General features: G+C 43.8%; 1 protein-coding gene across 1 annotated transcript in view; it reads left to right on the top strand.

Moving 5' to 3' along the window:
* The window catches only part of LOC124605896 (arylsulfatase I-like), a 139097-nt gene that overhangs the window by 27790 nt on the left and 86374 nt on the right, over positions 1–24933 (top strand). Inside the window, exons 5-6 of the mRNA XM_047137843.1 lie at positions 9106–9355; positions 18971–19128. Coding sequence (XP_046993799.1) covers positions 9106–9355; positions 18971–19128 — 408 coding nt within the window. The remainder of the gene's footprint in view (positions 1–9105; positions 9356–18970; positions 19129–24933) is intronic.

The raw sequence follows: 24933 nt of genomic DNA, 5'->3' as shown, positions 1-24933 counted from the left end.
TCGAAGTATCAATAATACCTAGATTTAATAATATCTCTTAATTACCATTGGCTAAAACGTTATTAATGCGTCAATGAACTTCACTAAAACCAGTAGCAACTGTAGCAAAATATACGGTATTTACTTAAATGCAATCTGATACGGATACAGTACTGTAGTAATGCTGAAAGTGGAACGCAATATTCAATAGTGTAATGCGACTATAATAATAGTGGAATAATAATGATTTTGGAAACGCACGAAGCCACGATAACTAAAAATAAGGACAGAAAAACAGTCGAATAGAGGGCAATATGTAAACAATATGTACCTCAGCAAATATATGTATATCTGGACCTATTGAACAGTTTCTTATTGTCTAATCAATAAAATTTTGTCTTGAGCATTATTTGTCTAATAAATCGGAAAGGTACCAGGTTCTCAGAGGTGATACTGTAATCTGATGAGATTGTTGCCGTAAAGATGGCTAAAAGGTTTAAATTATACCTGTGGTTTATATTATACCTGTGCTATCATGAACAACAGTATATTTCATACGTGTTCTTATGTGCAGAAGACATACAAACAAAACTGACACACACACACACACGCACACACACACACACACACACACACACACACACGCTCGCGCAGGCACTCACTCACAGTTAACATTTGTCAGTTCTCAAAAATTTTGCTTCAGATGAAGACAGAGGTAAGGAAAGAAGTTACAAATGAAAAGCATAGTACTGTATACGTCCTACAGCATTATTTTATTTAGTTAACCGGAATTTCGGCTTAGAACGCAATCATCAGACTTTAAATGACGATCGTCATCGAAAAACTACAGTATTTGTAAACAATACTGGAAAACATGACTCATCTAGACTGACGCTCGCATACGCACTAAATGTAAACTTTGACCGTGAAGTGGTAATAGAATGAAAAAGGTAAAATGTTGATCCATGAAAACACAGAGAGAAAACATGGGAAACATAAACAGTAAATTCGGAAAAAAATCCATATAATAACAATAAAACTGAATTAACAATTGCAACGAAATAAATTAGTACCTTGCAAGAGAACTAAAAAATAATTGGAAGAGGTATTACTTATGGAAAGTGATGCAGAAACAGTGTAAAAGATGTGACTAACAATTATAACAACAGAAGTACATAGGCAGTCACAACAAAATGAATAAATCCAGGGAAATGGAGGAACTGAAACGAAAAAAACGGTGTGAGAAGCATCAGAAAGCTGTGACTTTAGTTAGGTTTAGGAAATGGCAAGTACTGAACTCTGTTTATCATTTAACACTGAATCAGGACTGTGGGCCAAATGTTTCTGACATCCAAGGCAACCAAGGGGTTGAGTTTTCGACCTTTTTTTTTAGGTATGAGCTGTGGCTGGTAGCCTTGACCAATATAAAACTGATCACAGTCGGGATAAGCAATTTTGAAAACCCTACTGTTGGCTAGTAATTGGGTTTCACCTTTGCAAGTGAAAATGCAGTGTATTGTTATGTTCTGCATATAGTAGGAAATCTTATAGCTGCAGGATTTCTGGGTTTTCGTTGCACTTCGTACTAGCTGTCCTTGCAGACAGTGGAGGGAACAGCGAGAAACAGTAGAGGAGGGATATAATTTTCAGTTTTCTTTTTCTTACGCAAAATGTGGAGAATCTGGACAGGATTGTAGCGACTGGTTGGGGCAATAAATTGTATTATATCTAACTTTCCTCTGAAATCTGCTTCGGACATGGTAACAGATATGAAACAGTGCTCGATTCAGTGGAAAGATACGTATTTTGTGCGTGTTGCTGTGTGCTGCGATCAAGAAGATATTATTGTGTCTATAGTTGTAGTTTTCCTATAAACTGTGAAAAAGTATGTTTGTATATTGATGTGAGTGGTTAGGACTTGGGATTTTATAAATTTCTAGCCAATCTACATTGTGATATAAATATTTTTATGTTGAGCGTCTTAAGTTATGACAGAATGTCTTGAGCTGTGTTGTAGTGCGCATACACATACACAGTATGTCACTTAAATATCTGTACTGCTATGTAATATTTACAATCAAAGTTTCTTTATTCCAAAAATATGGTTTGGAATTGCCCATGAACATTTGAGCAAAAACTGGTCTACGACAAGACGCCATGGCTAAGGTGTGTGTTTATATAGCATCCCTTGGAACTGGGGACAGGTTTCTGCTAAGCCTGTCTGAGTGGCCGGTCGTAAGTCATTCATTTCTACAGGGCTGACATTAGACTTGTACACCAACTTTGTTAGAGTATCGGCATTATTGGTATATCGGGAAACAAACCGCAGACATCGAAGGCCACTAATTTATTACGAAGTGGCATTACGACGTCTAATGGGTTTGAAGTTTCATGCTTTGATTATTGCTTACTTTTAAATAAAGTGTCGAAACTACTAGCCGGTTTGTAACATGGATCAGTGAATGATGATACAACTAGCCTATTAGTACATCTTGATTATGTAGTTTTGGAAGCCAATACAGTGTAGGACGCATTGTGTTTATGTTAATTTGAAGGTTTTCTTCAAAAATCTGAAAAAAAGACTTCTGCCAGAATTGTTAACACATTTAAACTCATTTTTGAAAAACATAGTAGGGTCCTTAGGAAAGACTGGAGGTATGTGGGATTCAGGAAATCACTACGTTTTTTCATGCAGTTACTCTTGTTCAGATCTACTTATCGCGAATATTGTAAGTTTTATATCGGTCAGTAAGAGAGATATCAACTAGATTTGCTCAAAGTAAACACAGCAGGTGGTTGCAGATTTCTGACTCCACATCTGCTGAGCATGTACAGAGCGATGGTCATAGCTACTAGCCAGAGCCACATGTCCTTCACTTAGCCGACCAAGGGCAAAACTCAGCCTGTTGGAAGCCCTGGAAATCAGAAAGCATCTGGCCGACATTCGTGCATTAATATGAGGACGTGCTGAAAAGTAATGACTCCGAATTTTTTATGTAATATCTCTTAATGGTTACAAAATATGACGAACTTTATTAACATTCTAACTTTATTCCTCGTGTCTACATATTTATTTATCGGCACATACAGATTTGCGACGAACATATTTCTCACAACGAGAGATCACTTTGCAGATAGCGTCATTATAGAATGTTTAACTTTCTTGACGGAGGCAAATCTCGCGTTTGCTTCCTCTGCTTCATCGCTACCAAATTGAAGACCTCGAAGGCGCTCTTTAACTTTCTGAAACAAGTGAAAGACTGAAGGTGCCAAGTCGGGACGGTACGGAGGATGGTCGATGACAACCAATCCAAGTCGTCGCATTGCTGCAGACGTCGCAGCGCTCGAGTGTCATCTGGCATTGTCATGCTGAAGAAGACGGTGCTCCATTTGCGGGCATACTCTTCGAAATCCCGCTTTCAGTTTTCTATGGGTCTCGTAGTACCTTGCAGAATTTTAGGTGGTGCCTTTAGGCATAAATTCCAAATGCACTGCACCTTGAACATCCCAGAACACTGTTAGCAGGACTTTGCCTGCTGCTAACATGGCCTTGAACTTTTTTTTTGGCTTTGGCGATCGTTTATGGTGGACCACCATTCATCAACGTTTTCTTGTTTTCTGGCTCAAAACTGTGAACCCTGCTTACATTACCTGTCACACTGTTGAGTAAATAATTACCCTCACGCTTAATACGTAAAAGAAATAGTTGACATATGCCCACTCACCTCTGTTTCACGTCACGAGTGAGCATTCGAGGCACCCACCACGCACAGTGTTTTCTGCACACCCTCTGTGATCTGTCACACTTACCTGAGAGCTGTGGCTGTGTTAGCCTACCACTGGCTCTGATGAATCCATCAACCCGATGCTAATAAGTCTCGTCGGTTGCCGTGCACAGTCGCCCACTCTCAGCTGTGACACACATGTTAATATTAGCATCACCGTTAACGTGATTGCTAGCATGAACAAAACCAACGCTGCGCGCTACTGATGTCGACGCTATCATCACTATACAGGGCTTTCATTCTTCTGCCGATTTCAATTCGAGGCACCTCTTCTGTGGTCTGAAACTCGATTTCAGCGCGCTGTTTCTCACTAACCGACACAATTAGGTTACACGTTGCCATGATACACGCTACAGTTCAGAACCCTGAAGCGGCAGCGGTTTGCAACTTGCATCGACAAAGCGGTAATGTTGACCTAATAATGTGCATCGCATGTAATACCTCAACCGATATTGAGAACAGAATAACAAATTCTGAGGCATTACTTTCCCGTATCCCCACGTAAATGTCCAAACTCAGCTGAATACTTCCTTTCTTCTAAACTTCACTTAAACCTCACCGCACTTTTCCGCCAAATGGTGAGAATAAAATCTGAAAGACATAAAATAGCACTACCTTTAGTAGGCCTGACATTGCATAAACAAGATCTTTTACAACGACTTTGACTGTCGTCATCCAAATTAGAATCTCTGAAATTGCAAATGTGTATCTAATTTGCTGCTTCTACTACATCGTTCCTGTCAAATTCTATACTACGTTATTCCCTTTTCCTGTTTTTACTGATCAATGAAATCCCTATAATCACAGCAGACGTCGATTACCTTCCAACTGCAACAGAGGTAACGAGAATGACGCTAGATTTTGGAACCGATATTCATCACTTGTTTCAATAAAATAACAAACAAATCACAAAACTGACTTTAGATCTTTACTATTACACCTGTAAGACTGAATTATGTACTTTTTTAAGTAATAGAAACAGAGGCTACTGCACGGCTTCGACGAGTCCTTCGCGGAATAGGAGGACAGTTGATGGTAGCTCTGAACGCCACAAATATCAGTCTAGAACAAAATTTCAAAATCTGCTTTGGAACTAATAGTATTGTCTAACGTAGTATGTAGGCAAAGCTTAACAAAATGGTGGCACTCTGAAAGAATATTTTTGGGAAGAAGAATCATTGGTCATAAAAACCTACACCAACACTCGAAATTAAAATATAGCGCAAAAATTCTGCGAACTACAGTAGACTAAACGCCGACGCACGTGTTACAAAAAGATATTATGTAAATGCACTTGTACTTCATGAGTTATATAGCTCCCGCCAACTTGAGCAATGTTGTTTAGAAAATACAAGCAATTAAAGTTACAGCTTCTGTTTTTTAATACTGAAACTGAACAAATCTTTAATGCCAGCACCGTACAGCTGGCCTTTTATTTCGCCGACGTAGAGAGATCTATATCGATTAAGTGGCGTCCACTTACGAATCGAAGTGTTTTTTGTACCCTTGGGATTACTTTTTGAACTTTTTCTCATGTTTTGCTTCGCATAAAAAACAAGTGAACTGACAAGTTACGATGACGAGAAACAAGCACGTGCTTTCCGACTGTTTACCACAAACAAATCACGTTACAAACAGAAATCTTGTTGAGAATAGTATTTTAGTTGATACAAATTACCATCTAAGATACTATTCGAAACTAGCAGGACCCTAATTACGTCGGTAAGTACTGTAGTACATATGTACTAAATCGACTGCATTCGAGCCCCCAAATGCGCCGACCCATATGGAGTAAATAGTGGTTTTTACGTATTTTAACACTTATGGGACACTTGATATGAACAAATCTTAAAAATAAACATTCTAAGCCCGTAAAAATTAGGTAAAATAAAATTCAAACCCTGTTCTATCCTTCAAAGGCGCATTAGCCACTTGGGTTCTCCAGTGTTACGGGCTGACCAGTTCTGGTTGCAGAGTTCCATGTTAAACTGTAGTGGCCATTCTCCAAAGCTATGGCGAGCCGAGACTCTGTATGTATATCATCATGATCATCATCATCATCATCATTTATTCCATCTACGGGCCTTTAAGTCCTACAGCAGAATAAAAAAGGGCGAAAACCACAAAATAAAAAGAATACAACAAACTACACGCTATAAAAATTTGCAAACGTACTCATTACAAAAACAAAAGAAAACCAACAGTCAGTCACAATCTCAGTATGTGAGACATTTATTGCAGATGGCGGTCCGTCGTTGTCGGTCCCCAGCCTTATCTTCTACCGCTGTCGGATTCACTTGTTTGAGTGTCGCCAGTATCCGATCCTTGCATCGCGTCCGCCGTCGTCCCTTTGAGCGTCTCCCAGCAGACTGGGAACGGAAAACGGGGTTAGGGAGGGATCCACCGGCTCGGGAGATGTGGCGAAACCACCGTAGCCTCTTCTGCTCCAAATTTCGGCCAATGTTTGGCTTTCCCTACTGCTGGTAAAGGTCTTCTTTTGTTTTCTGTTCCCATTTACCTTCCATGGTATTCTAGGCTGGTCCATATATTTTTCGAAGTACCTTCCTCTCGAACGAACAAATTGCTTCTTCAGTTGTTGCTAAAGTTGCCCAGGTACAAAAGTAACGGCCGTACTAATGTCATGCACAGTCGAATATTCTGACGTGGTGCATTGCCAACCATAAAAATTCCATCGTCGTATGGGGAAAAAAATTCGTGAATGGCTGCAAATGGTCTCCAGGTAGCCAAAGAAAACCATTTCAAGCCAATGATCGGTTGAGCTGGACCAGGGCATCCAGTCCATTCCATGTAAACATAGCTCATACTGAAAGTATCATAGATGAATTTTTCATTAAAAGTGAACGTATCTAAGCAAAATTGTTTCCTTTTCAATTAGTGAAAGTATCAAAGATAAAATTGTTCCAAATTAATAATTCAACAAACCTGCATCTGACTGCGTCTGCGAACTTGTTTCTTGCTCTCCTCCACTTTGCCGGTAGTGAAACATGTACTTGAATCAGCAATCAAGTTTAAGAGACTAATGCCGTCTGTGCAATGGCATTAAGATGGTACTGAAGATTTAACTAGTGACCCTGATGTTTAATTAATGAAATTATATATTGCCATGAATAAGACCAGTTGTCGATTTCAAAACCATGAACTGCACATATGCATTGCATAGAGGCCTCATTTCCTTTACGTTCTTTCATTGGTAGGTAACTTTCCTTAGTACTCATTTTCATTTTCAATACAAGCAAAGAATGTGGATTATGATTCAGGCTGTTAGATTTAAACAAAACGTTGATCTCAATATATATATTGTTAAAATTTTAAGTCATACACAAAACTACCATTTCCAACATTTTTGTAGTCCGAATCACTCTTACAACAAAATTTGACAAAACGCTTACTGCGTCAAACATTGAACATACAAATCCTAACTCTGAACATTATCTAACAGAAACAATTTTGAAATCATTTACGTGCTAAAGTCTGCTCAGTGTAAATTGCACAGCGCTAGTCCTACCTTAACGCTGTCACCACATGTTTGCTTCCTCTGCGACTCCCCCGTTTTTTACTGAGCGCGCCCGGGTCTCTTAACCATCGAAGATCCTCCTATTCAAAGGTATTATACTCATTCCACCTTGTGGTTGGCAACTACCGACTTTATTTTCTGGATCTACCCTAATCAGGCCTGACATATCTTTCAACATGATTTTGGAGCCACCACCAGCTTCCACAGTGCGTAGTTGACAACTTGGATCCATGACTTCGTGTGGACCCTGCTACACTCGAACCTTGTCGTCAGCTCTTACCAACTGAAACCGGACCTCGTCTGACCAGGCCACGGCTCTCCAGTAGTCCAGGGTCCAATCGATATGGTCACGATACCAGAAGAGGCACTGCAAGCGATGTATTGCTGTGAGCAAAACTACTAGCGTCGGTCGCCTGCGATCATAGCCCATTAAAGTCAAATTTCACCGCAGTACTCTGGCGGATTTCTGCGGTTATTTCACGCAGTGTTAATTGTATTTTAGCACTGACAACTCTACGGAAACGCCTCTGCTCTCAGTCGTCACGCGTAGGCCGTCAGCCAGTGCGTTATGTCTGGTAGGAGTTAATGCCTCAGATCTGGTACTCTCGGTACGCTGTTGACACTGTGGATCTCGGAATATTGAAATCCAGTGAATGATCCTTAGCTAGATCCTAACTTTCCTTCCACATTCTTCCGTATATAATGGTCGTCAGCAACTTCTTTGCCTGAGCCATTAAGCTGTTTGTGTGATAGATCTCCACTTACCTGCCCTTGATAGCTTCCGGAAACTGTGGATGAGATTTTCTCTACAGTGTGATAGTATATCCCCAGACTCATGAGTTCTGTACACCAATTTCAATACCCGCTTGGTTGTCAAATCCTCATAATAATTTCATAAATTCCGTAGGAGGATTAGGCACCCCTTCTGCCTTATTTGACTTCAGGTCTTCCAAAGTTCTGTTAAACTCGTAATGCTGGGTCCCTTATGTCTTCCATATCGACTCTGATATCTTCCCCAGCCGCGTCGTCAGACAACTCCCTCCCATCGGGAGGCCGCATTGTACTCTTTACACCAATCTGCTTCCTTCACTGACCTTACTAATCAGTAAAATTTTTTCGATTACTTAATACCTTCCATACACCACACCTACAATTGTGTCCCAGGTGCTTGTCGTGGCTGCTATGTAGTCAGTGACGCCACAAACGGTGTAAAACTATTGCAGCGCCACCATGGCCTTCGGCACCACCTCCTTGCTGACCACTTACCGTGTCAGTTCTTGTTGCGCAAGGCCAATGCCTGGCATAGGTGCCTGGTAGAGGCATGCACCTACCAGACACTTGCAGTAAGCCCAAGCTGAACTCAAGACGGTTGGAGACCAACTGACGTGCTGAGTGACAGTGGCGACTGAGCAGCCTCAACCCTACGGATCCCACTCGAAGCCCAGAATCATCATGGCTAGCTGACTGTTCGTAGAAAAGCTGGTGTGCCTTGGTCGTTCTTGATAAGTTTTGGCAGATGACCGTCCAGTGCACGACGCCGAAGTAATGCTGCTTTGGTCTGTGTTGGGACAATTTCCTTGCAGCCTGACCCGTTGCGCTACAACGCGTGCTACTCATCCAAATATTGACGCCAAAACGCCGCCATGTAGGGTGCTACGTCGATACTATTACAGAAGCTAGCTGTAGAATTACATTGGTGGCTGGCCCGCATTATCAGTTACTTGGTTGCTGATGCCTGCCTGGAGCTCAGGCTCCAACACAGTTCATCACAATACCGTACGAGTGTAGTGACTTTATTTCTTACAGGAGCTGAACGGCTACATCCTGTGGAAGAACCTGACGACGGCGTGGGAGCACGCCGGCCGCTACTCCACCGACGTCTACACGGAGGAGGCGGAGCGGCTCATCCTGGAACACGACACGGAGAGGCCGCTCTTCCTGTACCTGGCGCACCAGGCCTGCCACTCGGGGGACCCCGCCGCCCCCGTCACCGCGCCTCAGGACACCATCAACAAGTTCCTCTACATATCGGACCCCAACAGGCGCATATACGCAGGTGGGGTGATAAAGTGGATTTCATAAATGCTAGCTCTAATTGTTAAACGCAACCTGATCCTTATCACGTCGAGAGACGAGATGAAGCGATCTGCTCTACGTGGGGAAAAAACAATAACGCCAAAATGTTTAACAACCGGTTTCGACATATTTTGCTGTCATCTTCAGGTCTTAGAAAGTCAGAATAAACAAATATTGTAAAAAATTTGAAGACCTGAAAATGCCAGCAAAGTCTGTCGAATCGGTTGCTGTAAATAAAGAAATATTTATGTGATCTTGGCTTTATCAAGTTTTTTAGCATGTTAAATGCTTGTACAAAGTAAAAAGTGCTAAAACGGAAGCGAAGGACCAGTTAATCCTATTTTATACTTCGTAATCCTCCTTACGGTGTATGGCAAAGGGTACTTCATGTAGAGCTGGGATTCACTGCATTTTCATGTGAAGTCGCGAATGGTACACTGAAAGAACGACTGTCTATAAGCTAATCTCTCTAATTGTACCTTCATGATCACTTTGCAAAATATACGTGGAAAATATCAGTATGTGGGCTGACACCTTTAGGAGCATACACCCTCAAAAATTTAACAGTTAAACGCATCATGACGCGCAATGCCTTTCTTTTAGCACATGGCATTAGAGTTCAGTGGGCACCTCTTTGAAGCTTTCCGCTCTTCTTTCTGTCTTCACTCTATCCTTTGAGTCCCACTAGCAAAATCTCCGAGAGTGAGAGAGGTCACCGAAGTACATGTCCAACCACACTTTCTGAGGATTCTTCCAATGAATCTTAGTCTGGCATCCGGCTTTCCTGCTCTTAGTATTACGTGGTTGCTCCATTTTCAATCATGCTGTATACACACTCTCAGTTAATTAACGTGCTTGAGAGTCAGCAGTCAATCTGACATTGTGCGCTGTGTACTAACAGTCATTGGGTCATACGGGAGACTACCTTCAACGAAAAGCTCAGTACCTTGTATAGCTTTCTATTCAAATACTGCTTCTATGCAGTAGCTCTAGAGACTGGGGACAAGATATGTTCGATGTCAATGTAGGTTCCACAGTACTTCTACATGTGGTCGAAAGCAGTGAAGATATTGCAGGAAATACACACTGGACGAAAATTAGTCTCATCAACTCTATAATGTATCTAACGAAACAAAATTCGGCCTCATATTGAAGGGGTATGAACTTTGTCATCCCTCTGCACATAAGCACGTATTCCTGGCGAGGCACCGCAGCGGAGTGAGTTTGATAGTGTCTTGAAAATATCCTGCATTGCCCACTGTTCCCTGAACAATCTTCGCTGGTTTATGAATGTTGTCGGCTTTCACCATGAGGACCAATGGTGTCACTTTCTGATAGTCATCATACGGCAAATGTTTCCTACTGACGTTAAGGTCGCTTTCGTTATCTTATAAACACAACTTTGCGTCATGCTATCACTTACCTTTCTCTCAACAACATTTAAGGCGACTGTACTGTAATGCGGTGTCAGTAGAAAATTAAATTGAAAACAACGATGTCCTTTAGCCGAGAAGGTACTGTAATTTTTCTTAAGTAAGACATTCAGCCGTTACTCTAAGTCTTGGTGTTTAAAGGCAATCATTCAAACTTATTCGGGAGAAGTTACTTGGTCCCTCAGCCGTGAAGTGATCTTTGTTGTTTTAAAGAGAAAACTGTGCATTGGTTTAAGGAATAAAGTTGTGTGCATTCTTGCATAACTAGCAGTAATTGACCTTGGCCCCTTTACACAACCTCATCCACTCTGTCCTGCGAAACCAGATTACAAGAAGTATTCCTTATTTGTTAAATACTGAATGAAGGGGAATAATTACTACAGTCATTAGTGTGCTACGAAGAATTTCACAGCATAAATAGTTACTTACCCCAACAGCTGCTCTCTGAATTGGAAAGACGCTTTCGTTTATGATAAAGCCAATGATTCAGACGTACATAATGCATGTCGGGCGTGATGTGCATCCTGAGTGCAAGACAGGAGAGTTCCAGAACCTGTATAGAAAATTAGAATAGAGATCAACATAAACGTCATTTACACCATTTTTATTGCTCATCAAAACCACACATTGCATGTTGCACTACCATACAGCGAGACCATCAGAGGTAGTGGTCCAGTTTCCTGTACACACCGGTAACTCTAATACCCAGTAGCATGTCCTTTTGCATTGATGCATGAATGTATTCGTCGTGGCATACTATCCACATGTGCATCAAATCACTGTTGGTCCAGATTGTCCCACACCTCAACGGCGATTCGGCGTAGATCCCTCAGAGTGGTTGGTGGTTCATGTCGTCCATAAACAACGTTTTCAATCTATGCCAGGCAAGTTCCATAGGGTTCATGTCTGGAGAAGATGCTGGCCACTCTAGTCGAGCGATGTCGTTATCCTGAAGGAAGTCATACACAGGATGTGCACGATGTGGGCGCCAATTGTCGTCCATGAAGACGAATGCCTCGCCAATATGCTGCCGATATGGTTGCATTATCTGTCGGAGGATGGCATTCACGTATCGTACAGCCGCTACGGCGCCTTCCGTGAACACCAGCGGCGTACGTCGGCCACCCCAAAACAGCATGGAACGTCCACCTTGCTGCACTTGCTGGACAGTGTGTCTAAGGCGTTGCACCTGACCGGGTTGCCTCCAAACACGTCTCCGACGATTGTCTGGTTGAAGGCATAAGCGACACTAATCGGTGAAGAGAACGTGATGAAAATCCTGAGCGGTCCATTCGGCATGTTGTTGGACCCATATGTACCGCACTGCATGGTGTCGTGGTTGCAAAGATGGACTTCGCCATGGACGTCAGGCTTGAAGTTGTGTATTACGCACTCTATTGCGCACAGTTTGAGTAGTAACACGACATCCTATGGCTGCACGAAAAGCATCATTCAACATGGTGGCGTTGCTGTCAGTGTTCCTCCGAGCCATAATCCGTACGTAGCGGTCATCCACTGCAGTAGTAGCCCTTAGAGAGGCATGTCATCGACAGTTGCTACCTCTCTGTATCTCCTCCATGTCCGAACAGATGGTTCAAATTGCTCTGAGCACACCATGAGACTTAACTTATGAGGTCATCAGTCGCCTAGAACTTAGAACTACTTTCACCAAATTAACTTAAGGACATCACACACGACCACGCCCGAGGCAGGATTCGAACCTGCGACCGTAGAGGTCACGCGGTTCCAGAATATAGTGCATAGAACCGCTCGGCCACTCCAGCCGGCTGCTGTCGGATCCCCTCCGCCTAATAGGCGCTGCTCATGCATGGTTGTTTTCATCTTTTGGCGGGTTTAGTGACATCTATGAACAATCAAAAGGACAGTGTGTGTGATACAGTACCCACAGTCAACGTCTATCTTCAGGAGTTCTGGGAACAGGGGTGATGCAAATTATTTTGTGTGTGTGTGTGTGTGTGTGTGCACGCGTGTGTGGTAATGACTGCCAGAGATCCTGTCTTTCATTGAAAATGCACGTCACCCCCGATATCCTACAGGAACAAGGAACTGCGAATAAAGGCTTAATGGGTAGGTGATGCTACTACTGACGTTAGGTCGCTTTCGTTATCTTATAAACACAACTTCGCGTCATGCTATCACTTACCTACCCAGGCTTAGAATTTTAGTCGTCTGGGTAGAATGATAGGACGGCAAAGGCGGTTGAGGTGACGACTCGCGGTAAACGAGATATACAGGTTCGAGTCCTGGTCTGGCATAAATTTTCACCTGCTAACATTGATCGTGTATTAAGAACCTCCAGGCCTTCTAAACATGAGTTGACTCAGATCATATGACGTACAGAAAAATGACGTATATCAGTTGATACAGCATCTCAGCAATTTTTCAACTTCACTATGGACATCATCCTTCCCCATGAACCATGGACCTTGCCGTTGGTGGGGAAGCTTGCGTGCCTCAGCGATACAGATGGCCGTAACGTAGGTGCAACCACCACGGAGGGGTATCTGTTGAGAGGCCACACAAACGTGTGGTTCCTGAAGAGGGGCAGCAGCCTTTTCAGTAGTTGCAGGGGTAACAGTCTGGATGATTGACTGACCTGGCCTTGCAACATTAACCAAAACGGCCATGCTGTGCTGGTACTGCGAACGGCTGAAAGCAAATGGAAACTACGGCCGTAATTTTTCCCGAGGGCATGCAGCTTTACTGTATGGTTAAATGATGATGGAATCCTCTTGGGTAAAGTATTTCGGAGGTAAAATAGTCCCCCATTCGGATCTCCGGTCGGGGCTACTCAGGTGGACGTCGTTATCAGGAAAAAGAAAACTGGCGTTCTACGGATCGGAGCGTGGAATGTCAGATCCCTTAACCGGGCAGGTAGATTAGAAAATTTAGAAAGGGAAATGGATAGATATAGTGGGATTTAGTGAAGTTCGGTGACAGGAGGAACAAGACTTTTGGTCAGGTGAATAAGGTTCAAATGGCTCTGAGCACTATGGGACTCAACTGCTGAGGTCATTAGTCCCCTAGAACTTAGAACTAGTTAAACCTAACTAACCTAAGGACATCACAAACATCCATGCCCGAGGCAGGATTCGAACCTGCGACCGTAGCGGTCTTGCGGTTCCAGACTGCAGCGCCTTTAACCGAACGGCCACTTCGGCCGGCAGGTGAATAAGGGTTATAAACACAACATCAAATAGGGGTATGCAGGAGTAGTTTTAATAATGAATAAAAAAGTAGGAATGCGGGTAAGCTACTACAAACAGCATAGTGAACGCATTGTTGTGGCCAAGGTAGACACGAAGCCCACGCCTACTACAGTAGTACAAGTTTATAAGCCAACTAGCTCTGCAGAATGAAAAAATTGAAGAAATTTATGATGAGATAAAAGAAATTATTCAGGTAGTGAAGGGAGAAGAAAATTTAATAGCCATGGGTGACTGGAATTCGAGAGTAGGAAAAGGGAGAGAAGGAAACATAGTAGGTGAACATGGATTGGGGCTAAGAAATGAAACAGGAAGCCGCCTGGTAGAGTTTTGCACAGAGCATAACTTAATCATAGCTAACACCTGGTACAAGAATCATGAAAGAAGGTTGTATACATGGAAGAATCCTGGAGATACTAGAAGTATCAGATAGATTATACAATGGTAAGACAGAGATTTAGGAACCAGGTTTTAACTTGTAAGACATTTCCAGGGGCAGATGTGGACTCTGACCACAATCTATTGGTTATGAACTGTAGATTAAAGATGAAGAAACTGCAGAAAGGTGGGAATTTAAGGAGATGGGACCTGGATAAACTGAAAGAACCAGAGGTTGTACAGAGTTTCAGGGAGAGCATAAGGGAACAATTGATAGGAATGGGGGAAAGAAGTACAGTAGAATAAGAGTGGGTAGCTCTCAGGGATGAAGTACTGAAGGCAGCAGAGGATGAAGTAGGTAAAAAGACGAGGGCTAGTAGAACTCCTTGGGTAACAGAAGAAATATTGAAGTTAATTGATGAAAGGAGGAAATATAAAAATGCAGTAAACGAAGCAGGCAAAAAGGAATACAGGCGTCTCAAAAATGAGATCAACAGGAAGTGCAAAATGGCTAAGCAGGGATGGCTAAAAGACAAATATAAGGATGTAGAGGCTTATCTCACTAGGGGTAAAATAGATACTGCCTACAGGAAAATTAAAGAGACCTTTGGAGAAAAGAGAACAACTTGTATGAATATCAAGAACACAGATGGAAACACATTTCTAAGCAAAGAAGGGAAACCACAAAGGTGGAAGGAGTATTAAGAGGGTCTATACAAGGCCTATGTACTTGAGGACAATATTATGGAAATGGAAGAGGATGTAGATGAAGAAGAAATGGGAGATACGATACTGCGTGAAGAGTTTGAAAGAGCACTGAAAGACCTGAGTCGAAACAATGCCCCAGGAGTAGACAACATTCCATTAGAACTACTGACGGCCTTGGGAGAGCCAGTCCTGACAAAACTCTACCATCTGGTGAGCAATATGTATGAGACAGGTGAAATACCCCCACACTTCAAGAAGAATATAATAATTCCAATCCCAAAGAAAGCAGGTGTTGACAGATGTGAAAATTACCGAACTATCAGTTTAATAAGCCACAGCTGCAAAATACTAACGGGAATACGAATGGAAAAAATGGTAGAAGCCGACCTCGGGGAAGATCATTTTGGATTCCGTGGTTGGTGGTGGTTGGTTTGGCGAAGGAGACCAGACTGCGTGGTCATCGGTCTCATCGGATTAGGGAAGGATGGGGAAGGAGGTCGGCCGTGCCCTTTCAGAGGAACCATCCCGGCATTTGCCTGGACTGATTTAGGGAAATCACGGAAAACCTAAATCAGGATGGCCGGACGCGGGATTGAACCATCGTCCTCCCGAATGCGAGTCCAGTGTCTAACCACTGCGCCACCTCGCTCGGTTGGATTCCGTAGAAATGTTGGAACACGTGAGGCAGTACTGACCTTACGACATATCTTAGAAGAGAGATTAAGGAAAGGCAAACCTACGTCTCTAGCATTTGTAGACTTAGAGAAAGCTTTTGACAATGTTGACTGGAATACTCTCTTTCAAATTCCTTAACTTGTAAGACATTTCCAGGGGCAGATTTGGACTCTGACCACAATCTATTGGTTATGAACTGTAGATTAAAACTGAAGAAATTGCAAAAAGGTGGGGTACGGGTAAAATACAGGGAGTGAAAGGCTACTTACAATTTTTACAGAAACCAGATGGCAGTTATAAGCGTCGAGGGGGATGAAAGGGAAGCAGTGGTTGGGAGGGGAGTGAGACAGGGTTGTAGCCTCTCCCCGATGTTATTCAATCGGTATATTGAGCAAGCAGTAAACGAAACAAAAGAAAAATTCGGAGTAGGTATTAAAATCCATGGAGAAGAAATAAAAACTTTGAGGTTCGCCGATGACATTGTAATTCTGTCAGAGACAGCAAAGGACTTGGAAGAGCAGTTGAACGGAATGGACAGTGTCTTGAAAGGAAGATATAAGATGAACATCAACAAAAGCAAAACGAGGATAAGGGAATGTGGTCGAATTAAGTCGGGCGATGCTGAGGGAATTAGATTAGGAAATGAGACACTTAAAGTAGTAAAGGAGTTTTGCTATTTCGGGAGCAAAATTGATGATGGCCGAAGTAGTGAAGATATAAAATGTAGACTGGCAATGGCAAGGAAAGCGTTTCTGAAGAAGAGAAATTTCCTAACATCGAGTATAGATTTAAGTGTCAGGAAGTCGTTTCTGAAAGTATTTGTATGGAGTGTAGCCATGTATGGAAGTGAAACATGGACGATAAATAGTTTGGACAAGAAGAGAATAGAAGCTCTCGAAATGTGGTGCTACAGAAGGATGCTGAAGATTAGATGGGTAGATCACATAACTAATGATGAAGTATTGAATGGAATTGGGGAGAAGAGGAGAATGTGGCACAACTTGGCAAAAAGAAGGGACCGGTTAGTAGGACATGTTCCGAGGCATCAAGGGATCACAAATTTAGCATTGGAGGGCAGCGTGGAGGGTAAAAATCGTAGAGGGAGGCCAAGAGATGAATACACTAAGCAGATTCAGGAGGATGTCGGTTGCAGTAAGTACTGGGAGATGAAGGATCTTGCACAGGATAGGGTAGCACGGAGAGCTGCATCAAACCAGTCTCATGACTGAAGACCACAACAACAACAACAACAACATGGACATCATTTGCGATGCGGCAGACGTTAATATATGTGTACAATCATTTGAAATCGCTGCTGCTTGCTGCTTTGGAAAAGCAGCCCTCCTTGGAATTCTGTTCGTTTGGCTTCCTATCTCGAGGTGCAAACCAACTCGATGCGACAATGCGGAGCAGGGATAGTGGATATTTCCACAGCTAACTATTCGTAAGATATACACCCAAGAAGAGTGGGACAAACTGTTGTCTACGGAACGGTTACGCCACAATCCAGCTTTGAAATCTGAAAACAAACGTTCCCACGTCTCTACAACAAGAACAAAAACACTATTTTAACCTATGATCGCACTTGCACTTTCGATCATCCGCACATTGATACACTGCAGAGCTATCCAATCTTAGGATTATGGCTCAGGAGTAACATATGATGCTGGTGTGATAAATAAAAAGGAAATAAAATCGTTAAAGTTGATGCCCTACGTGAACTTCCTCCAAGGCATGACTATATGTTGAGTAAGTAGCAGACTGGAAACTTACCGAACTAAATCAATCAAAGTGAATCGATTCAAGTAATAATCTCATGAAAGAAGGCTGTCAGGGGCACCTTTAATTGTGTAAATGTCCCGAGACGGAGTACCTCATGGCGCATAAATTATCCAGATTACATTCATCCAGTATTTGAGAATGAGTGGACTAAGCGACTTCCAACGAAGTTAACATAAAATCTCAAATATTTTCCCAACTTTTTCTGTTCGTCAACCCTCACATAACCATAAAAGGAAAAAAAAATTGTCACTTACTGTGTTTTCGCCGTTCATCTCATAAAGCTTCAGCATCACGCAATTAATTTATTAATGCTTTACTGCTACCACTGTTTAGGTTTTACTAACTTGACGATAATATTATACATATTAACGCATATATAAAGTTATCAGGTGTCTGATTTTTTACAAGTGAGTTCAATAGTGAATTTGATTCTTTAAATATCAGGCGCAGGTGGTCACATTGGTATATTCTAAATCAAAATGAGGATGGCGTGATATAGCCTCTAGATAAGTGCGAGCCGGGACTGACGTATGGGACGTATATGGGAAGACGCTAGACTGAAAAGATTGGGGGATGTATTTGTGGAAAGGAACTGACAGCTGGGATGCAGGTTTTGGGATAGGAGTGTGGCACTGGCCAGGCGAGGAAAGGGTGGGTTAAAGACTTCATTTGGCATCGGATGTTCAGGGTAGATTGTGGCTGGAAATGAATCAACGGTCAGAAAAAGGAAGGTGATTGAGTAGAAAAGGAAATGAGTAGGAATGCAGTGAGGAATGCAGTGCGCATTCAGCGCGGGTGTTGCTCGGATTGTGGCAGGTGGAGCCGTGGCAGGGCCGCGAAGAAGAGAGTGGCGGCGATGGTGGGTGGATACTTCGTCAGCTTCCTTGGAACTCACGCTGTCCAAGGACGGCCTAAACGCAGTTTTGGTCCACACTGCACATTTAGTCCCTGCTGAAAGGATATGGAGTGCGTGGAAAAAGAGAGAATGTGGGACATAGCGACAGAGGCATGGCAGCAGCCATTGTTCTCAAGAAAATAGGAGGCTATAGCGTGTTGGGACTCAAGATTGCGGTAGATCTATGAGGTCAAAGGAATGTTTTGGAAGAGATGTGGAAATTTAATTAACTTACCAGATGCGTGGGGAAAGGCAAATGGATACGGAAACCAAAAGATGTTCACTTGTTTCGCCAGTAAGGGATATTACAGCACCAGATGTCTGTTCAGTCCTTTTCCAGATCAACAAATATATTTACTATACGAGGCCTGAAAACAGTTTTATTTGTCAAGGGTGGTGACAGCCACTGTCGATCGTTATGCGTCGAACAAAGGGCTTCGGAATAATATGATACAGATCTCGGCGACCCGCGACTTGTGCACCTTCTCCTGTTACAGGCGTGGTGTCCAAACTGGATGAATCGGTGGGCCGAGTGGTGGCGGCGCTGCAGAGCCGAGGAATGTTGGAGAACTCCATCATCGTCTTCACTCCGGACAACGGAGCGCCCACAACGGGCAAAACCGCCAACTGGGGTTCCAATTACCCCTTCAGAGGCGTAAGTAGAGATTTTCTATGTAGGTGAATTCCAAGCACCGCAACAGGTGGCTGCATTGCGTATGTCATCTTTAATTTTGCAACGTATTTGTCAAGTAAGAGGAACGAACAAATAGATTTTAAATAGATTTTGATGAACGATGAAAGATGAGCAGTTCTGGCCATTACTAAATGATTCGCATTAGTATTTTCTTACACAGGAAGCTATAAAAGAATTTTCCATTTTTAAGAAAACTAAAACAAGAAAGAAAGGCTAATAAAAATGGCCTGTAAAATGTACATCTTCAGAGCTGTAAGCACTTGTTCATTTTCGCCTCTGTGCAACACATCTCTTCTACTGAAAGATCGTTGCTATTACGAAAGCAAATGAGAACATATTATTCTGCTAGTGTGAAACAGCAGAGTTGCTATTGTGATCAGCTTGCTATTACGTACTACTTTCGCTTGTCAGCCATCGCTAATGGAGGTGTTCCTTCATAGTAAAGCGTGCTTCTGTCCGACTTCTTAGGGAATCACGCACTCTCCGAAAACCTCGAGGTTGCTGACGGATGCGCTGGCAGGCATTAATGACGTGTTTATGTAGCGTTTGTATACCATCAGTGGAGCTTGCATACAGCAGAGATTTCATATGTCTCTGACACCAAGAAACAGGGGATTAAGTTCGAGGAAACACTCTGCACCACGTACTGGGCCTCCCCAACCAATCCGTTGTCATTAACTGTACGTGTGGAGTGCTCTCGAATATTATGGGGAAAATAGGTTCGTGCTCCATCATGCATGAAACACGCCCAAAGCTGTTGTTGCTATAATACCTTAAGTAGCAGGACAGGCAAGTCGTTTGATAAGAACTGAATGTACCTTGCATCAGTCCACCTCTTTGGTGGAATATAAGGTCATATTAGGTTCCCATTTTCCAGATCATAACGGAAGATGATGTCTGCCATTAGCCATGTGGAATAACACCTCTCCATCTATACTGGTAAGTGGAAAGATAATATTCCAATGTATAATAATTGTACGGACTAATCAAATCGCAAACTGGTTCCACTATTACTAACGTATGTGCTGTGCGTACCCAGAACTGTGAATACCGTTCACAGTAGAAAAGTAACGACGTTTACTGCTTGCTGTATCCATGGACAATAATAGAAGAAAGTCTCCTCACATTCTGTAGATAGCTCGTAAAAGCAGATGTCTTGCAGATATGTGTTACACAGTAGTGAAGATCAACAAGTGCACACAGCTTTAAGATATATATATTCTAGCGCCCTTGTTTACTGAACATTTTTGGCTTCCTTTGGTCCATACTACCAGCTCTCAGAATAAAGTGTACTTTGTTCCAACATCCTTTACGTGTGCCAGTTTCATCGCCCACAATTATTAACTACTGTGAGCTTCAGTACAATAAGGAAAATTAAAAATAATACCTACACTAATAACACCATTGAGCCGCGCGTGGCTCGTGTTCCCGCCAAATGATGTATTTCACACCCTGTTTTTAACGTACTTCCACCTCACAACGTTAATTTAAACTACTGCTGTCACTGAGTTGCTCCTTTGCCTGACTGTGAGCGGCGTTCGCAGCGAGCATCGATATATCCCCTCTCGTAGTATCTTTGTTTGACTGCTATTGCTTCCCATTAGTTGTCTGTCGTAAACAGTTCTTGTCGGGAGTTGGTCGCAGTTCGGATAGTGAGTTCGGATAGGAGTTTGGGTTACGAGGTCCTGCTAGTCAGTTGGATCGCGTCTGGAGCGCAGTCAGGACCTGCCAGTCGGGGAGTTGCAATGCGGCACTAGTGCAGTCGGGTTGGGGCAGTGAGGTCTACGTCGACATGCCTCGTCCGACCAATGCTACAACGCGTCGCTTGAGCCGGGCCACGGTCTTGGTGGATCGTCGGTCGGTCGTCCTACCGGACGAAGCGTTTTGGCTAGCCGATCGTTCATGACTCGACTGTGTGTGTGTGTGTGTGTGTGTGTGTGTGTGTGTGTATGTGTGTGTGTGCGTGTGCATCGACTCCCGATTTGTAATCATGTGTGCTTACTTACTGTTGGGTATCGTTCGGTTGTTCGTGCAAGTGTTTGTAGGGTTGTGTGTGTAGTGGCGTTATTTCCACTTAAGACTATTTTAGATGTTGTCGGCATTCTGAGGGGAGTCGGTCGGTTGTTGCGGGTGAGGGAAGTTCTCCATGTGGTGCAGTCGGCTGGGGCCGTGGCAGTCCCTGCGCAGTCTCGGAGCGTGTGTGGAGCTGTCCGATCGCTACGAGCTTCGTGGTTCGCCGACTCAGGACGTCAAAGTTGAGTAGTGGTTTCAACTTACCCAAGCCAGGTCTATTCATGTTGTGGTGGTTCGCTTCGGTGGTTTGCTGTTGCGGAGGTTTTGCGGTGAGCAGTGCCGAGTGGTTCTAATGTTGAGATTTAGCCGCCAAGTGGTGCAATTAACTATTTTGGTCAAGTACGATTTTTGGTGCACCAGTGGAATTTTCTGTCTTGTGGCCGTTAGTGTTCTGGTTATCTGCCCTGGCCAGTAACGTAATTTCAGGTAGCGTCCTTTCCTCACCTGTTGTCGCTGTCCAACATGTTGAGTAATTTTGACAGATAATACACACTCCATTGTAGATTATCACGTTTGTAACATTGCCAGTTGGGGTTCTCATGTACTGACTGACGGGAAGCAAGTTGTGTCGGTCGGTCCGTGGCTGCCCTCTGGCTGGGTTCCAGCGGATCAAGTATAGTTGGGCTCACCACCTGTCTCACCTAAGTGAACGAGCGCAGACCGACCTCCGTGGAGGCTTTCTGAGTGCCACCGGTGTTTAATTATCTGTTGTCAGCTATTTTAAATTTTAGGCTTATGGTTCCTTGCTCGTTTTCTAAAATTTTGCCAAATTCATTTTTAAATGTATCTTCCAAGCTTAAACACTGCTGCCTTCTGCCTTTAAAGATTATGGTAACATATTTTGAAATTTTGAAGTTTAATTGTGGCCCTCAGCCGTTGGTATTGCACCTTGCATATGCTGCTTCTTTAAATTTTTTTACTGCTATCTCAATTGGCCTTTCATCGTGCTGATTTTTAAGATTTCCTGTTGTTAAACATGCTGGCCTTCTGCCTTTAAAGGTCTGTGGTAATATACTATGAAGTTTTGAAGTTAAATTGTGGCCCTCAGCCATTGCACCTTGCATATTTTGCCTTTTGGGTTTTAAATTGCTTTATTGCTATCATAATTGAATTTTTTTTAAGATTTCTCGTTAGCCTTCTGCCTTTAAGGATCTATGGTAATATATTCTAAAATTTTGTAAATAAATTGTGGCCCTCAGCCATTTGTATTGCACTTTGCGTAAGTTTTTTGAATTATTTTATTGCTGTGTAAATTTGATTTTTATCTTGTTAAGATTGCTTGTTGGAGGTCTTCAGCCGTGAAAGAGTTGCTAAATCACAATAAAAGACAATTAGAAGCAGAAACTGACCTCAACCCTTGGCCCTTTCCACAATCCTATTACCTGTTCTGCCCAGCGGGTTTAGCGGGCGTCTCAACCATATACAGGACATTTGATTCGTTTTTCTTATGATTTGCGTAATCTTACTACTATAAACCCAAACAACTGTTTCTCTTTCTTGGTTAGCCTCTTCTAGCCAAAATACAGTCAATATTGTCCCAGTGTTGAACATAATGATACAAATAAAGTGTCAAATGACGCTGTTGTCTGGAAGACATGGAAGGATTGTTTGAGCTAATTGGCTAGTGTTTTCAACCTCCACACAGCATGGTCCATTTCCGCGTGCTCTGTGAGAGCTGCGCCTGAGGTGAATCTCTTTCATGTTGGTGACTATATTGGGTGTGTGTATAGCGTGATATACACTCCTGGAAATGGAAAAAAGAACGCATTGACACCGGTGTGTCAGACCCACCATACTTGCTCCGAACACTGCGAGAGGGCTGTACAAGCAATGATCACACGCACGGCACAGCGGACACACCAGGAACCGCGGTGTTGGCCGTCGAATGGCGCTAGCTGCGCAGCATTTGTGCACCGCCGCCGTCAGTGTCAGCCAGTTTGCCGTGGCATACGGAGCTCCATCGCAGTCTTTAACACTGGTAGCATGCCGCGACAGCGTGGACGTGAACCGTATGTGCAGTTGACGGACTTTGAGCGAGGGCGTATAGTGGGCATGCGGGAGGCCGGGTGGACGTACCGCCGAATTGCTCAACACGTGGGGCGTGAGGTCTCCACAGTACATCGATGTTGTCGCCAGTGGTCGGCGGAAGGTGCACGTGCCCGTCGACCTGGGACCGGACCGCAGCGACGCACGGATGCACGCCAAGACCGTAGGATCCCACGCAGTGCCGTAGGGGACCGCACCGCCACTTCCCAGCAAATTAGGGACGCTGTTGCTCCTGGGGTATCGGCGAGGACCATTCGCAGCCGTCTCCATGAAGCTGGGCTACGGTCCTGCACACCGTTAGGCCGTCTTCCGCTCACGCCCCAACATCGTGCAGCCCGCCTCCAATGGTGTCGCGACAGGCGTGAATGGAGGGACGAATGGAGACGTGTCGTCTTCAGCGATGAGAGTCGCTTCTGCCTTGGTGCCAATGATGATCGTATGCGTGTTTGGCGCCGTGCAGGTGAGCGCCACAATCAGGACTGCATACGACCGAGGCACACAGGGCCAACACCCGGCATCATGGTGTGGGGAGCGATCTCCTACACTGGCTGTACACCACTGGTGATCGTCGAGGGGACACTGAATAGTGCACGGTACATCCAAACCGTCATCGAACCCATCGTTCGACCAATCCTAGACCGGCAAGGGAACTTGCTGTTCCAACAGGACAATGCACGTCCGCATGTATCCCGTGCCACCCAACGTGCTCTAGAAGGTGTAAGTCAACTACCCTGGCCAGCAAGATCTCCGGATCTGTCCCCCATTGAGCATGTTTGGGACTGGATGAAGCGTCGTCTCACGCGGTCTGCACGTCCAGCACGAACGCTGGTCCAACTGAGGCGCCAGGTGGAAATGGTATGGCAAGCCGTTCCACAGGACTACATCCAGCATCTCTACGATCGTCTCCATGGGAGAATACCAGCCTGCATTGCTGCGAAAGGTGGATATACACCGTACTAGTGCCGACATTGTGCATGCTCTGTTGCCTGTGTCTATGTGCCTGTGGTTCTGTCAGTGTGATCATGTGATGTATCTGACCCCAGGAATGTGTCAATAAAGTTTCCCCTTCCTGCGACAATGAATTCACGGTGTTCTTATTTCAATTTCCAGGAGTGCAGTATGGAGTATGAAACATAGCGCTGGCGTTAATTTCGTCCACAACCTGGATTCGAAATGACTGCCTCGAAGCTGAGCTCTACCACAGAGGTGTGCGCCAGCGGTCTCGTCTACGAGGTCTGGTGGAGGTTACAGGGTTATTCATAAGAACCTCCAGGATTCCAGAAGACGGCCCCGTGAAAACTACATGACATACAAATAAACTATATACGTCATTGCATGGAGAATCTCGACCCAGGAGGATAGCCGAACCGGCTAAAGCGCCATTTTTGGGCTACGGGGATAAGAGCCTACGCTGCATGGAATCCGTCTCGTGGATTAATGTCGGGGTCTGTTTAGCCGGCCAGGCCGGATGCGGTTTCTCGGAAGATTCTCACATCCAGCCATTCCGTGAAATTAAAGGCACTCTGCAATTCAAACAAGGGCAATGATATTTATTAACCTCTTCAGAATCATATCCTAGAGCCAGAGACATAACACACTGATCTAAAATTGAGGCTTTAAGGATTTAATTTTATTGATCATAATAAC

Source organism: Schistocerca americana, chromosome 3 (genome assembly GCF_021461395.2).
Source record: "Schistocerca americana isolate TAMUIC-IGC-003095 chromosome 3, iqSchAmer2.1, whole genome shotgun sequence".
NCBI classification, from domain to species: domain Eukaryota; kingdom Metazoa; phylum Arthropoda; class Insecta; order Orthoptera; family Acrididae; genus Schistocerca; species Schistocerca americana.
Note: the sequence above shows the minus strand (reverse complement) of the source record. Positions and strands in the feature narration are given on the sequence as shown.